General features: G+C 35.3%; 1 protein-coding gene across 5 annotated transcripts in view; it reads left to right on the forward strand.

Moving 5' to 3' along the window:
• The window catches only part of LOC149943513 (glutamate receptor 1-like), a 99,217-nt gene that overhangs the window by 13,175 nt on the left and 69,989 nt on the right, over positions 1 to 16,053 (forward strand). For all 5 annotated transcript variants that reach the window (XR_016480824.1, XM_090174632.1, XM_090174631.1 and 2 more), the window contains exon 2: positions 5,853 to 6,005. Coding sequence is in view for 4 of the 5 variants with exons in the window: in XM_090174632.1 (XP_090030758.1) it covers positions 5,853 to 6,005 (153 nt within the window). In the remaining variant the exon portion in view is untranslated. The remainder of the gene's footprint in view (positions 1 to 5,852; positions 6,006 to 16,053) is intronic.

Consider the following 16,053-nt stretch of genomic DNA (forward strand, 5'->3'; position numbering starts at 1 on the left):
ACTAAGTATGTGAGGATGGTATTTGAATTCCCATATTCTTTGGTACCTGAATTAATCGACGACAATTGTGAATTTTGAAATCTGAAATTCTTAACGGATTTTGATAAATTGAAAAATGTTTTTTGAGCTGATTTTAAGATTTTCATGAAGATTTTGGGATTTTTAAATTTGTTTCGGTAGAGTATATAGGATTTTCGTGAACGCTTGGAATGAATATAGGAAAAGTATGCAATTAAATATGCAATGAAGTATGCTATAAAGTATGCAATATAAACAATCACTATCCAGTTTTTTCTAATCTCGTCAAAATAACGGCCCGTAATCAACGAAAATTTCCACCGCATTGACTCTTGTACAGGCTAAAATCTGGAAAAGAATATTGCATTAAAAAAACACACTCGTAACAACGCCATTTTTTCCAAAACGACGCGTGGGAAATTCTCGAATCCCTTATCTCCCGAAAAACCGCGTTTAGTATTTCATTCGCCTCCACTTTTTATTCTATTAATATAGAACGAGGGTGGTCTGGGTTGGTTTTTCTCTTCGGAAAGAGTCCCAGCAGCACCAGCGTCGCTACCACCAGCGCAGCCTCCCTCTAGATAGTTGTAAGAGAGAGAAAAAGTGGGCTATGGTTCTCCGTGAACGCCTGGCGTTCATCAACTTGTATCTGGCTTTTCGCACTCCTGGCTCTCCGTAGTTTGTGTTCGTTTCGGACCATTACCCTCTGAACGGAGAGAGACGAGCTCGTCGGGGGAGCGACCTCTCCCTCATCCAGCGCCGCCCGCCGCCCGTGGTTGCCGGTTTTGGGCCTCGAGAACCACGGCTAGGAACTCGCCCGACCGTCTCGACTATAAAAGAGCAGTTTCTCCGCTGGAAAACGGCAGGCCCAGTGCCGCTCCCTGCGGCACGCCACGGCCCTGTCTCTCTCTTCTTCGCTCCGGATTCAATTCCGCCTACATCCTCCGGCCCTGAATGCGGCTCCGCCGAAAAATAATACCATACTCCGCGCCGCGGACTCCAGCAATTTTGTTTTACGCCCCGAAGTTTTATTCCCGACGATTAGGTAGTGGTGGTAGGCCTATCTGTATATATATATATATATATATATATATATATATATATATATATAAGCGGGAGCCTTTTAAATTGCCGGCGTTTTTAGGGGGCAGTCAAGGAATAACGACTTACTCGTATATTTGCGTTATTTTTCGCCCCTTCGAATATTGCAATCGATATTTTGCATTTTTTTTGTCTTTCCTTAAAATTTGGCTCGTTTTACACTCTCGTTCTTGTAATTACACAAGCGCGTGTGTACCGGAAATTGACCTTTTGGAGTGGTTAGAGTTTCAATAACGGAAATTAATAATGGTGAAATAGATATTTCTGTAAAATAAAATTATTATAAAATTAGAAATATAACACGTTGCTCTTACGTCACAGTAATTATTTTATTATACAGTGGCGTAGCTAGCATGGGTGACATCCGGGGCGGATATCATGGTGTGCTACTTATAGTCTCTAGTTTGTGTAAGTTTTTATTTTTTTCACGGTCGGGTGTCACCCCCAAATCACGCCGCCCCCGTAGCTACGCCACTGTTAGTATAGTATAGGAAATTTTAAACAAGAGCTACATTAATAATAAAAATAATCAGCTAGGCACCACCTTAGGCCCAAGTCATATAGCGACTTTTATTGCCTTTAATTCAGGTGGCCGGGTTACGATGGGTGGGAGGGTGGTGGCAAGCCCTTCATACAACGCGAGACAACAGCTCCCTACACTTACTATTACCTTTAACCTCTTCAAGTTAAATCAAGGCACCGAAGGAAAATATTGCTCTATAGTTGATTAAAAGAACCCCACTGGTTTAAGGGGTTTTCCCCCGAGCTCTTCGGTTTCCCCTTCCATAAAAACTTGTCGAGGTTAAAGGTAAAAGTTAGTGTAGGGAGCTGTTGGCTCGATCTCGTGGCATGCAGGGCTTGCCACCACCCTCCTACGCATTGTAACCCGGCCACCTAAATTAATGGCTTCAAAAGTCGCTTGATGACTTAGGCCTAGGGGGGTGCCTTGGGTATTAGCCTAGCTGATTAAAAAAAAATAAAAAAAATTATTCAGAAAACTAGGAACACATATAATTCTTTGGCATACTGGAAAATAACACAATTCTTTGACATACTGGAAAATAACATAATTCTTTGACATTCTGGAAAATAACATAATTCTTTGACATACTGGAAAATAACATAATTCTTTGAAATGCTGGAAAATAACATCATTCTTTGACATAATGGAAAATTAGATAAGTCTTTGACATAATGGAAATAATATAATTCTTTGACGTTCTGGAAAATAACATAATTCTTTGACATACTGGAAAATAACATAATTCTTTGACATACTGGAAAATAACATAATTCTTTGACATAATGGAAAATTAGATAAGTCTTTGACATAATGGAAAATAACATAATTCTTTGACATAATGGAAAATAACATAATTCTTTGACATAATAGAAAATAACATAATTCTTTGACATTCTGGAAAATAACATAATTCTTTGACAAACTGGAAAATAACATAATTCTTTGACAAACTGGAAAATAACATAATTCTTTGACATACTTGAAAATAAGCCCAAAACTTTCAAAAGTTAAACTTGGTCGACTGAAGTTGTAGAAAAAGTTGCTCGGAATTCTCTAGTTCGAAACTTTATTGAAAATGCGAATAAAAAATATTCCGTCGTTTAAGCGGTCCACTCCCGCGTTACTTTCCGCCCCCTGGTAGCTGTTCCCCGAATTAGTGGCTCGACTAAGCACGAGCTTCGGTTAAGGGTCGTACTGCGAGCTATAAAAGTTGAGACGGCGACTGCCTGCAATGTCGTCATCTAAAAAATTCCACAGCAAGTGGAGCTGAAATTGGGGTGGCATTCGGAAAATTTCTTATCCGAAGGCGAGAGAAATAGTTTTCATTTGACCTCGATGACCTTTGGGCACCAGCTTACGTTCGCTCTCGTTTTTTTTGGCCCCATTCAGACGCGATGACCCGATTCTAATCCTACTCCCGAAATCCTTCTCGCTCCAGCGAAAATCCTCCGGAGATTGAAGAAATCTGCGTAATTAGTAATTAAAAGTACACCGTCCAATTCAAATAAGCAGGAAAAAGGAATTTTAAGCCTTTTTATGGTTTCGTGGTGTTTGTCGCTTGTTTATGGCGGTTTATTCAGTTTGTTGCTATTGAAATACCAAGTTAAATGGTAGTTACATTTCGTATTATTATAAAACTTTTATAGCCATCAACTCCTTTTTTCATAAATATTAGGTAATTATTAATATTTGTTGGTACTTTATACCAGTGATTCTTGAATGGGGCTCCATTTAAAATTCTAGGGGCTTCACAAGATTTTGAGCTGTGCTATGATAGAATTAGTTTCGACAGAAAAACTTTAATTACCGAACTTTTTTTCAAAGCGAAGGTTCCACGATAAATTTTAAACTGAAATATGGTTCCACTCGGTAACAAAGGTTGATAACCACTGCTTTATACGTATAATTAATAAAAATAATTGTTTTTAACGTTTAAGTGATGCTGCATATTTTTGCTTATTGTAAAATCAACTTCCTTATTACATTTTACATATTACTTAAAAACATTACCTTTCATACTAGGCCGGCTATAGACGATATAAATCTGAATAATTTAGCACTAATGAAATTATAGTAATAATACTAGCAGTTTTAATGCTAATTTTAAGCAGTAGTACTTGTACTGACAAACACCAACATGTAAATTGATTAAAATAATAAAAAAAATAATACATGAATCTATATTCATGTATTATTTTTTTATTATTACAAAAATTTAAATGGGAATAGACGCATTCACATATTGCCTACAGGGAAATATGCAAAAAGGGGCGAAATCCACCCGAGGTACCTTCCTATTTAATAATGTTTGAGATAGATGGCGACACTATAAAATTTATGAAAAATATATATTTTTAAAAAGTTATTAATTAATTACTAAATTATAGTACTTTAAATTTTTATTAAAAGTATATAATTTTTGTAATTTAAATTAACAATTAATTTTAACAGTAGTTAACACTCTCCGCCATAGATGGCACTATAATACAATTTTAAACATCCAATCAGGGAAGAGAATTTTGTATTTTAAAGCTCGACAAAACCGTTCTCCACTAAAAACTGAAAACTTTCAACCAATCGTTGAAAATCAAAATTATGACGTCATGTTGCTATCAGAGCGCCATCTATTAACAAATAACGCCATCACCACGTTACCTCGGATGAATTTTACCCCTTGAAAGTCGTCTTTGCCCGTTGAAAATTTTAAATCGATCTATAACGATGAGAAAAATATTAGCCAATCAAGAAGACAAGAAATATATTTATTATGTTGAGTGTCACCCGTTTTGGTGCGTCAGATCTATAACCGGGTCTGTCAAAATAGGGATATTGTAGTTTATTGGGTATTTCTTCAAGTACCTTTCCCCGGTTTTCGATAATTCAGCGTAGCATATTTTATTTTTATATTAGCAGCAGATTCCACTTCTCTGGCAATTTCGGGTCGTAAAATCTTGATTTTATTTGTTTTTATATCGCGGGTTTGGAAATTGCAGCACCGTCTGCGTCCCACGGAAGCCGAGGTGTATTTATGACGGTGGCTCTTTTCAGAAAAGCCCGCTCAGTTTATTACTTTTATCAGTAAGTTATGGTAGCCACATAAACAATAGATCCTCCAACCGTTTTTTTTTTATATTTTCGATAACCAGTCCTCGCTTAACAATAAGAAACATATCCCTTACTAAAGCGAAAAATCTTCAATACAGTTTTTATTAGCGCAGGGGTCATATTTTTATGACGGTCCAGGAAATGTTACTAACAGTACAGAAAGTCAGATTGCTTTTTTTTCCCCGTCCATTTTAATTCAAAATGTCACTTGTCTTTTGGAAATATTGATTTATTAACCACAATTTCTGTCTCCACAGTGTTATTAATATTTTATGTTTTATGAAATATCTATTCTAATGTTATAAATCTGAAAAAACTGATTATTGTGTAGCTAAACGAAACTAATTTAAAAATATAATGCTTTCATGGGCAATCAATTTTGGTTTATGGAAATGTTTCGTTAGGTTACTTGTTTTGATTCATTAGTTCCATATTTAACCAATAATAAAAATTAAATGATATTGTTAAATTTAATTTACAAGGACAATCAATTTTGTTCTTATAGAAAATATAAAACCATTTTCATAATTTCTTGGCTAAAAGATACTGTTCTATAATAAAAATATTTATAGGTTAAGGCAATACCCAAGGCAATACCTTAGACACAAGTCAGCGTGTGACGTTTAAAGCCTTAATAATCAGCTAGGCTAATACACAAGGCACCACCTTAGAGACCCCAAGGTGGTCGGGGTAAATTGGGTAGGAGGGTGGTGGCCAGCCCTTCATGCCACGCGAGACAACAGCTCCCTACACTAACTATTACCATTAACCTATACAAGTTTTTATGGAAAGGGGAATGCGATGAACCTTTTAATGAACCCTAACTATTACCGTTAACCAGTAACCATAGTTCCAAATGCCGTATTTTTCTGTGAACGGCGAGGGTAGGGTATATAGCGCATTGCCTCTAAGCAAAATAAAGCATTTTAAACCCTGGACCTATCACGCCAACTTACATTAAATCTCAAACTTATTCAATTACAGGTAATTTTCCTAAAAGCATATTTTATCATTTTTATCGCTAGTTTTACCGCGAGTTCTGATTTTTGTTGATGAAAAACTTTTTACTAGTTTAATGAAATTAACAACGGTGTATTCTTTGTAGGAGCTGTGTTCACACCAGGAACGGAGGAAATGCAAACCGCATTCAAGTACGCCATCTACCTACACAACACCAACGAAACCCAAGCCAGGTTTAAAGTTGATCCCGTCATTGACGTCATTGACAGCGACGACGCCTTCAAAATTTCGAGAGCTCGTGAGTAAAACGATATTACTTAAAATAAATAATATTTCCTACAAAAAGCAACAGTGGTAGATTCCCGTTGGATAGAATCCTATTGGGTCGAATTCCCAATGGATTGAATCAGAAAATATACTTTCCCAATTGATCGAATTCTAATTTTGCAATCCCATTGGGTCGAATCCCATTTATTCGAAAAAGTTTATAGAATGTTTTTACCAATCCAAATCAAAGGTCAATAAAGAAAGCAATATAAAATTGAAATCTGTTTATTTCGTTAGGTTAGGTAAGGTTAGGTTAGGTTAGGTAAGGTTAGTTTAGGTTAGGTTTCATGCTTTCACTTGTGAGCCAACAAAATGTCGGTCGAATGGGACAGGCGGTGAATGGGATTCGGTTGAATGAAAATCGACCCAATGGGACAAAAGCGAACCGGTTCCCAATTTCATTGGCTGCAGATTACGTTATCTCGTTTCTTTGAAATTCACAAATTGATGGCTAGGCCTAGGTATACGTTAAGATAGGTTCGGTGGTAGTTAGTCTTTGGTTAGGTAGTGGTTAGTCTTAGGCTAGTTTGTGGTTAGTCTTTGGTTAGGTTGTGGTTAGTCTTAGGCTAGTTTGTGGTTAGTCATAGGCTAGGTTATGGTTAGTGTTAGGTTAGGGAGTGGTTAGTCTTAGGTCAGGTTGTGGTTAGTCATAGGTTAGGCTGTGGTAGGTCTTAGGTTAGACTGTGGTTAGGGTAGGTTGTTGTTAGTTATAGGTTAGGTGGTGGTTATTCTTAGGTTAGGTTGTGGTTATTCTTTGGTTAGGTTTTAGTTAGTCATTGGCTAGGCTGTGGTTAATTTTAGGTCAGGTTGTGGTTAGGTTAGGTTTTTTTGTTAATCTTAGGTTGGGTTGTGGTTATATTTTGGTTAGGTGGTGGTTAGTCTTAGGTCAGGTTGTAGTTAATCTAAGGTTAGGTTAGGTTTATATTAAATTATTTCTCTATTTGCATGTTAAGATATTTTGCTTTTGACCAACATGATAATTGTAAGCCGTTGCTGCGTTTCTTCAGACGCACTCAGGCTACAACACCACGGCTCACTTGTACCATTGTTGACAGTTCACGAGAAATGACGTTATGTATTATCATAAAATAATTGTGAATTATGAAACTAAATTTTAAGAAAATGTAGTTAGGCTGAATTTAGGTTCTTAGTACAGTTTGTCGTTCTCTAATTTACCAAAAATAATAGGTTATGGTAATAATAAAATCTCATAAACCTTTTGGAATCTCTGAGGTACCCTTGGCTATTTTCCCAAAGTCATGGAAGTATTACACCGCGTTATATAAACGATACAATCTAATGTTTATAATCAAGTTTGAGCATTTTACCTTGATATTTGTCTACGCTGAATAGTTCGAAAAGACGTACAATAAATAGCATTCCATCCAGATTTTTTCATGTTATTATATTTATTTTTCCAATTACTAAGATATAAGAAATGAGCATAGCTAAATGGAATTATATATTATGTTTTAGTTCAAACCGTGCTTAAAATATGTTCAAAAACATACTAGGTGGTTTCTTTTCGCCTGTTCTCGGACTAAAAGTGTACTCTTTTTACACTGAAACGTTTCGTTCGCTTGTTCCGGGGATGATAATTACTCCGTCCCATAAACTACTCACTTGTTCCGGAGTACTGCAGGCAGTCATTGTGGAAAAACGTTTTCACTCCGACTCAAACTATTTCTCGGCTTCTTTTTTTGCCAAGTAGGCCTATATATTTATTTATAATTAAGGATAAAAGATTTTCCCCAATCTCTGCATGCTCTAGCAATGAGCTCCTTCCCCCTAACAAAAATCAAATCAACTCGATATCTCATTGGCTCATTAACTCCTACGTCTTCCGACGCCATTGAAGACCACTCTGGTACCATTTTTCCTTCTCGCTTGAATAAATTAATTCTCGTTTTGCTTTATACTGACGACGATATTAATAGCTTAATACGCTCCGCAGACGAGTCATATTAAACTTATAAGGAGACGACCCGAGCTGATTTTCACCGATTTTATTTAAATTCGGGGATAAGTAGACCTTTATGGAACTTCAAATTTCCCAAAAATAAAAGTTTCGAAGGGCAATAGTTTTGCCATTGCAAGCAAAAATGTTTTGGATTACTTAAAGTCTTCTTTACCCTACCGAATTAACATGGATAGATCGCATGTACATTTCGGTAAATAGTAGTAAAATGTGTAAATTAGGTAAATGCAAGTAAAATTGACTAAATTTTGGTTATTTAAGTAACATTGGTAAATGCCATTAAATTGGAAAAATTTGGGTAAACTCAAGTAAAGTGGATAAGTTTAGGTAAATGACATTAAACTGGCAAAATTTTAAATAATATAACCCAAATTTACTTGTATTTACCCAATTTGCTTATTTCCCCCCATAACTGTACACGCATTTACCTGGAATTATCCAATGTACAATTTTTTTAATATAATTTATTTTATTATTTGATAATTTTTCACAGGGGTGACCACTAAAATCTGCAATTTATCCGTGTTAATTTCCAAAGGGAAAAGTAGGTTTTATGTTATCATAAACATTTTTGGTTGCCAGGGCAACATAAAGGTCTACTTATCCCCCGAATTTAAACAAAATCAGTAAAAATCACCTCGGGTCGTCTCCTTGTTAGTTTAATAAACCAAGGTTAACTTCTTAAACTGTGAACTTGCTAACTTTAACGGTGTAATTTCTTGGCGGAAAATAGGCTTATTTTCTGATCATCTGAAGAGGATATTAAGGGAAGCTTGATCTAGCCGCTAAGTAAACGGCGTTGACTCGAACAGAGAACTAATATTAAGCTTTATTAGCTTTAAGAAGCTCGCATCGGCTGAGCTTTTTAAGTCCCCTTTTTCGTTGGTAAGCGACGAGTAAACAGCGAACGCCCTCCTCTTTCTGAGCAGAAAGCCGTCCTGTTTACTCTGTCTTCAAGCGTCTAAGCGCTGCCTAAATTATTTCTCGATATCATTTGATGTGACTAATATTCAGCGGCTCATCTTCCCGTTTACCCGTGCCAGCTTTACTTTCGCAAACTAATTATAGTCTGTATGCTCAAAGTTTTTTGTTGCCTTTTCGAACTGAAAAAAGTCCAAATATAATCCGCCACTTTTCGACGCCATATTTCTTCATTATACCGGTAAAACCATAAGCAATATAATAGCTAAAAGTATGACACTTCCTATTGTTTTAATTCTACATTTCTGATCGAATTTCTTTTCGACACTAATTTTGACTCGCGACCGATCTGAGAAGTATATTATCGTCCTTGGTATTTCGTCTGGGGCATATTTCGACACTAGGCTGCTCTGTACTGAATAGGCGATAGCATAAATTGCAAGGTATACTGGGTAAAATTTCTTTCGGGAATCATTTGAGCGCCATCAAACGGTAGAAACCTTTAAAAATAGTCACGTGGTTATAAAAATCAGAGGAATAGCAACAGTAGCTTTGACAATTGAACGAAAATGGCCGATTTAATTTCCAAATTTAGATATATCGGGAATCAAGACACATACAGTTTCAAAACTGTTTAGACCAAATAATTGTGACAAATTATGTTATAAAAATTGTTTTGTTTCCTAGTGGATTCAAAATTCGTTTTCAAAAATGTGTTTCAAAGTCGAATTTGAATCTGCCCAAATGTTTCATAATACATTTTCTATTATACTTTTTTGAACAATTTTCGTTAAATGTATCTCGACATATTTCCGCTTAACAGATATTTCAATAGGTGATAGCATAAATTGCCAGGTATATTGGGTAAAATTTCTTTCGGGAATCATTTGAGCGCCATCAAACGGTAGAAACCTTTAAAAATAGTCACGTGGTTATAAAATTGCTTTAAAGTTTACCGTTGAACAGCGACTTCCAGCTTCATTAAATAAATCTTTAAAAGTTTAACTTTTAAAGAAAATCATACTTAAAATTTGTGGTAAGTTGTGTTTTTCAATATTTTAACTTTTTTAATAGAAAAAAGATTAATTTGTTAAACTTAATTTAATGATGACTCGGACATTGGTATTATTATTTTGATAGTGATGTTAAGTCTCTGACTAGAAAATTGTAAAAAAATGAAAGATCTAGACTAGAACACGTTTTTAACCTAGGCTTAGTGAAGCAGCCCCTATGTTTTGACCACGGCCAACCCCGATGATCTTAGCGCGTTATTGAAGTTGGCAGTACTATGACGAATTTCCCGGAACATCTTAACGAGTTAGCTTAGATCAAAATAATTTACGCTATCGCCTATTAAACCTTGAATCAGTTTGGTGATAATTTTAGCTAATTGTCATTGGTATTATATTACTTGTGCTTATATAAGTTTCTTCATTAACCTAACTCTAATATTTTTACTACTAGCAGTTTTCTAAAAGTGGGACAACTAGTGTTTAGAAAGCAATAGTCATGAAAGATTTTTCAAGGAATATCACAGAGCTATTTCTCAAAACGTATAGTCTAGCCAACTGAATAGTTAATATAAATATGAAGGTACTATGCTCGAAAAGTAAGCTCCTTCTTCTAGCCAGGTATTTCATTGGTTTCCTAAAACGAAAATCTTCTTACGCGATTGAAGCAAACGTTTTTTGTTCTTAAAGGGGAATTGTCACCAAAACCAAAATTTACGAGGTTTTTTAACAGAATGATAGAAAATATATTAATAATTATGTGCCTGAAATTTTATAGTTATTGGAAAAGTATTTAAAAAGTTACGCTACTTTTTCCGCAACCTATATCAAACGGCTCCAACAATTTCAGAAATTGCGGTTGAACCTACGTGCAGCGCCAAAAGAATGAAGCGGCAAAAATTTGAGAAAGTGTGGCGTGTAAGGCATTTTAAAAACACGATAAACTACAATCTTTTTTTTTTTTTAGAAGCTCATTATAAGCGATTGTAACGGGTGGGACAATTCAGTCCGCTCGTCCATTTGATTAATCAGGTGCGAGATATGTGCCAACGGGCTTAGGGATAGGGTTGGGACACCCGTGGCGGAAGTATGACAACCACCCGTTGGGGGATTAGTGGTCGTCCTCACACGGCCATCCACAAACTCTGCCTCCCGGACGCCTGGGATTACAGGAGTGAGCCACTACTCCCGGCTAAACTACAATCTACGAGTATAACTCGGATGAAAAGTCAAGGAGAATGTCGTAGCAGACGACAGTTCCGACCGAATAACGATAAAACCGGGGGAAATAATATTTCGTTCACGAGATGGCGCTGCAGGTAGGTTCAACCAAGCGGTTCTGAGATTCTCGGGTCGGGGGGGATAAAACTCGAAATTTGGTTGCTAATAATACTGGAAATATTAATATGAAAATTTTTGTATAACCATTTTCGGACGTCCTCTATCCATTTAAATGATTTTTAACCAATTTTAAGGTGGTGACAATTCCCCTTTAAGTTTTTTGAGCAAATATCTGAAGTGGCTCACTGAATGCACTCGAGTGGCCAGTAGACCCATTTCACTGTTTAAATACGTAAAAACGATTTCTTTTATTGCATAAACATATGCCGATTAAACATAAAGCAATAAAAACGATCTTAATCTTAATTGCGAGGTGATCTGCAGCGATTCTACGTGTTCGCTAGATTGCTATATACTTGTATTTTATAAACTTTCACCTGGAATATCTCAGATGATAGATAGATATTTAAAATTTAGACTCAGTTACTGCACTGTAAATCAATGCATCTAGTTATATTAGTGTTGTTAATTTTCCGAAAAAATAAAATGCGGAAAAATAAAAAATATAAATATAAATTACTTTTTAAGGGATTTTAATTTTATTTAAAACTTTTTATCGATATAAAATGTCTAATAACAGTAAAAATACTACAAAACATTAATAGTGTTACATTGTTAATCAGATTAAAGCTAGTCTAGATGTTTAATTTTACTTTTAGGTACGAAAAAATTAGGCGAAAATTTTATTAGACTAATCATGGAATTAAAACTTTTTTGTTTTTGTTCGGAAAAATACGGAAAATTTTCCGGAAAAAAGGCTTCGGTCATTTTCCGTGGAAAATTTTCCGACTTACAACACTAACAAGGAGAGTACCCGAGGTGTTTATTGCCGATTTAGTTCAAAGTCGGCCGTAATGTAGACCTATATGAAATATGAAATTTTCCAAAAGGAGACGTTGCACTACCCATTCCATTTGCCATGGCAACCGAAAATGTTTTTGACCACTTACAACCAAAAAAAGATTTTTTCCTTATTTTACCCAAAATTTGTTACAAATTTACCCTAAAAATGTTTCAATTTAACCAAACTTGATGGAATTTACCTAAATGTGGTCCAAATTACCCGTTTCGTGATTTTCAAATTTTTTCAAAATCCCATGCTTTTTTAAATGGAGATTTTATTGTTTTAAGTGATCAAAAACATTTTCGGTTGCCATAGCAAATCGAATGGGTAGTGCAACGTCTCCTTTTGGGAAATTTCATATTTCATATAGGTCTACATTACGGCCGACTTTGAACAAAATCGGCAATAAACACCTCGGGTACTATCCTTGTAAGTTATATTAAGAGCTTAATTCTTCTCTATCTGGTCACTCAAGAAATTAAAACTTCGTTTACTAAAACATAAAAAATTTTCGCTCATTTTTCATTTGCCGTCACTTTAACTAATCTCAAAAGATTTTCAAAACTTTCGTTGAGATATAATCACCGTCGCGAAACGCTTAAGCGAGCGTGTATTCCCCGGGGCAATATCTTAAATGTAGTTGGGGCTAGACATTTTAGGGTAATTACTGGATATACCTATTAGAAATACACCCCTGTTTCACCATAAACCTTTGCCATAAATATTATGATAAAAAATACGGTCCAGCATAAAGATAGGAGTTAAAATTTAATCTACCTCTAGCGAAATTTATACATTCTACAATAGCTCCAGAAATAAGCTAGTATATTTTCAAATTAAAAAGTGATGGATGTATTATCCAGGACGGTGTTGCTTCTATTAAAGATATGAGCCATACTTTGTCTTTTATCCCTAATATACGTATATTTGAAAATAAAACCACCCGAAACTGAGAGCGGAAAACCAAGCTATATAGGCTTAATATCCTTTCGTTGTAGTACTAAGTTAGGGTTGATGAATTAAAAATGCTCTTTAGTCAAGTCCAAGTTCCAAAGTATGTAGAATTTACCCATTCCTCGCCTACGGTTTCGGAGTCTGTTGAAGTTAGCTTAAGGTATCTGGTACAACATAAAAAGTTTACCGTGTAGATGGCGCTGGTCTTAATGCCGCTTAAGCGATGCGACGATAAATCATTCTCGCTTGACTTGCTCGATTCTTGGCCGCGCAAAACGGGCATTAATAACGCTATGAGCAAAGAGGGGTCGGAAGAAGAGGGGGGGACGAAAAAGTTAATAAGAAACACTAGCCTTGATACCAAAAGTATATAAGCTAAAAATTACTTTTCTTACCTGACTTAATTTGCGAATTGCAAATATATTATATTAAGTCTTTTAATTTTTTTTAAATATTTCAAAAATTTTCTTTTTATACAGAAATACACATTTATGAATTATCATCATTGTTCGTTCATAAAAGGGCCTATTCCTTTTTCGTCGATAAAGAAAAAAAGTACAATAGTCGTCTGCAATCAAAATCCTTAATTCTTATAATCCTGCAGACTAGCAGACGATGAGATGCTCTTCCGTTTCAAGGCAACCAAAGACTGTTAGCCCCGTATTGATCAGTCCGTTATTTTGAAGTGATTTCTATAGTCATTGCCATTACACGTTGTTACCTTAGGTGAAAAAATACACATTGCTATCATAGGTAAAAAGATACCCGTTGCAAGCATAGTTGAAAAGATACACGTTGCTAACGTAGGTAAAAAGATACCCGTTGCTAACATAGGTAAAATTATACACGGTTGCTAACATAGGTAAAAAGATACACGTTGCTAACATAGGTAAAATTATACACGTTGCTAACATAGGTTAAAAGATACACGTTGCTAACGTAGGTAAAAAGATACACGTTGCTAACGTAGGTTAAAAGATACACGTTGATAGCATAGGTAAATAGATAGCCGTTCTTAACTTAGGTGAAAAGATACACGTTGTTAACGTAGGTAAAAAGATACACGTTGCTATCATTGGTAAGAAGATACACGTTGCTAACGTAGGTAAAAAAATACACGTTGCTATCATTGGTAAGAAGATACACGTTGCTAATGTAGGTAAAAAGATACACGTTGCTAGCATAGGTAAATAGATAGCCGTTATTAACGTAGGTAAAAAGATACACGTTGCTAACGTAGGTTAAAAGATACACGTTGATAGCATAGGTAAATAGATAGCCGTTCTTAACTTAGGTGAAAAGATACACGTTGCTAACGTAGGTAAAAAGATACACGTTGCTATCATTGGTAAGAAGATACACGTTGCTAACGTAGGTAAAAAAATACACGTTGCTATCATTGGTAAGAAGATACACGTTGCTAACGTAGGTAAAAAAATACACGTTGCTATCATTGGTAAGAAGATACACGTTGCTAATGTAGGTAAAAAGATACACGTTGCTAGCATAGGTAAATAGATAGCCGTTATTAACGTAGGTAGAAAGATACACGTTGCTAACGTAGGTTAAAAGATACACGTTGATAGCATAGGTAAATAGATAGCCGTTCTTAACTTAGGTGAAAAGATACACGTTGCTAACGTAGGTAAAAAGATACACGTTGCTATCATTGGTAAGAAGATACACGTTGCTAACGTAGTTAAAAAAATACACGTTGCTATCATTGGTAAGAAGATACACGTTGCTAACGTAGGTAAAAAAATACACGTTGCTATCATTGGTAAGAAGATACACGTTGCTAACGTAGGTAAAAAGATACACGTTGTTAACATAGGTGAAAAGATACACGTTGTTAACATAGGTGAAAAGATACACGTTGCTAACGTAGGTTAAAAGACACACGTTGCTAACATAAGTGAAATAGATTCCTATTTTGAATTAAGTAATACGTTTACTTTCTTAACTATTTGAGTGAGCAGCTCAGGATTTTAAGATTAGATCAATTAATATACATGTGGTTTCTAGTGTAATTCCACAGGAAAGTTTTTGAGATATATTGGTAACGGAGCCTCGTCTCTCTTTTGTGGTAATTTTGATACAGAGTAGGAAAGTAAAAACGTAAAAATTGTGGTTTTAATTGTAAAATTAGAGCCGTTTCGGTTGATCTAGCTGTACTTACGCAGCTAACAGTAAGAAAACCATACTTTCGTTGAGGGAAAATCATACTCCAAACTCAAAATCAGTTTATGATTTCCGAAATTACTTTGAGATTCCAAATTCGGTAACATCGTCCTCTCGATTCTTGAGAAATAAGTTAAATTTTTAGAAATGTTTATATTTTGACTCATTGGAAAACTTGAAAAATCCGACTTTGTCACTTCCGGTCATTCCAATTAGAGTTCTACCTACAAAACCTACAATTTGTGCCATAGACCGGTCCAATTTTAAAATTATTGCTAAATTTAGAATTCAAATAAACATGGTATAGGTTCTCACATAAACGAAACTCCAAACAAGCCCCATCTATCGTTATATTTACTCTTAGTAAGCCATTAAACACCTACTCCTCTGATAATCAGACTTACAAGGATAGTACCCGAAGTGTTTATTGCCGATTTTGTTCAAAGTCGGGGGTGATATGAAATTTCCCAAAAGGAGACGTTGCACTACCCATTCGATATGCTATGGCAACCGAAAATGTTTTTGGCCACTTAAAACAAAAAAATCTCCATTTAAAAAAGCATGGGATTTTCTCGGTATCACCTACGAAATTTTTGTTAAAATTTTAAAATCGCGAAATGGGTAATTTGGACCACATTTAGGTAAATTTCATCACGTTTGGTTAAATTGGAATTTTCTTGGGTAAAATAAGGAAAAAATCTTATTTATGTTTTAAGTGGTGAAAAACATTTTCGGTTGCCATGACAAATCGAACGGGTAGTGCAACGTCTCCTTTTGGGAAATTTCATAT

This window comes from Leiobunum rupestre, chromosome 5, assembly GCF_980474605.1.
Source record: "Leiobunum rupestre chromosome 5, qqLeiRupe1.1.hap1, whole genome shotgun sequence".
In the NCBI taxonomy this organism is placed as follows: Eukaryota; Metazoa; Arthropoda; class Arachnida; order Opiliones; family Sclerosomatidae; genus Leiobunum; species Leiobunum rupestre.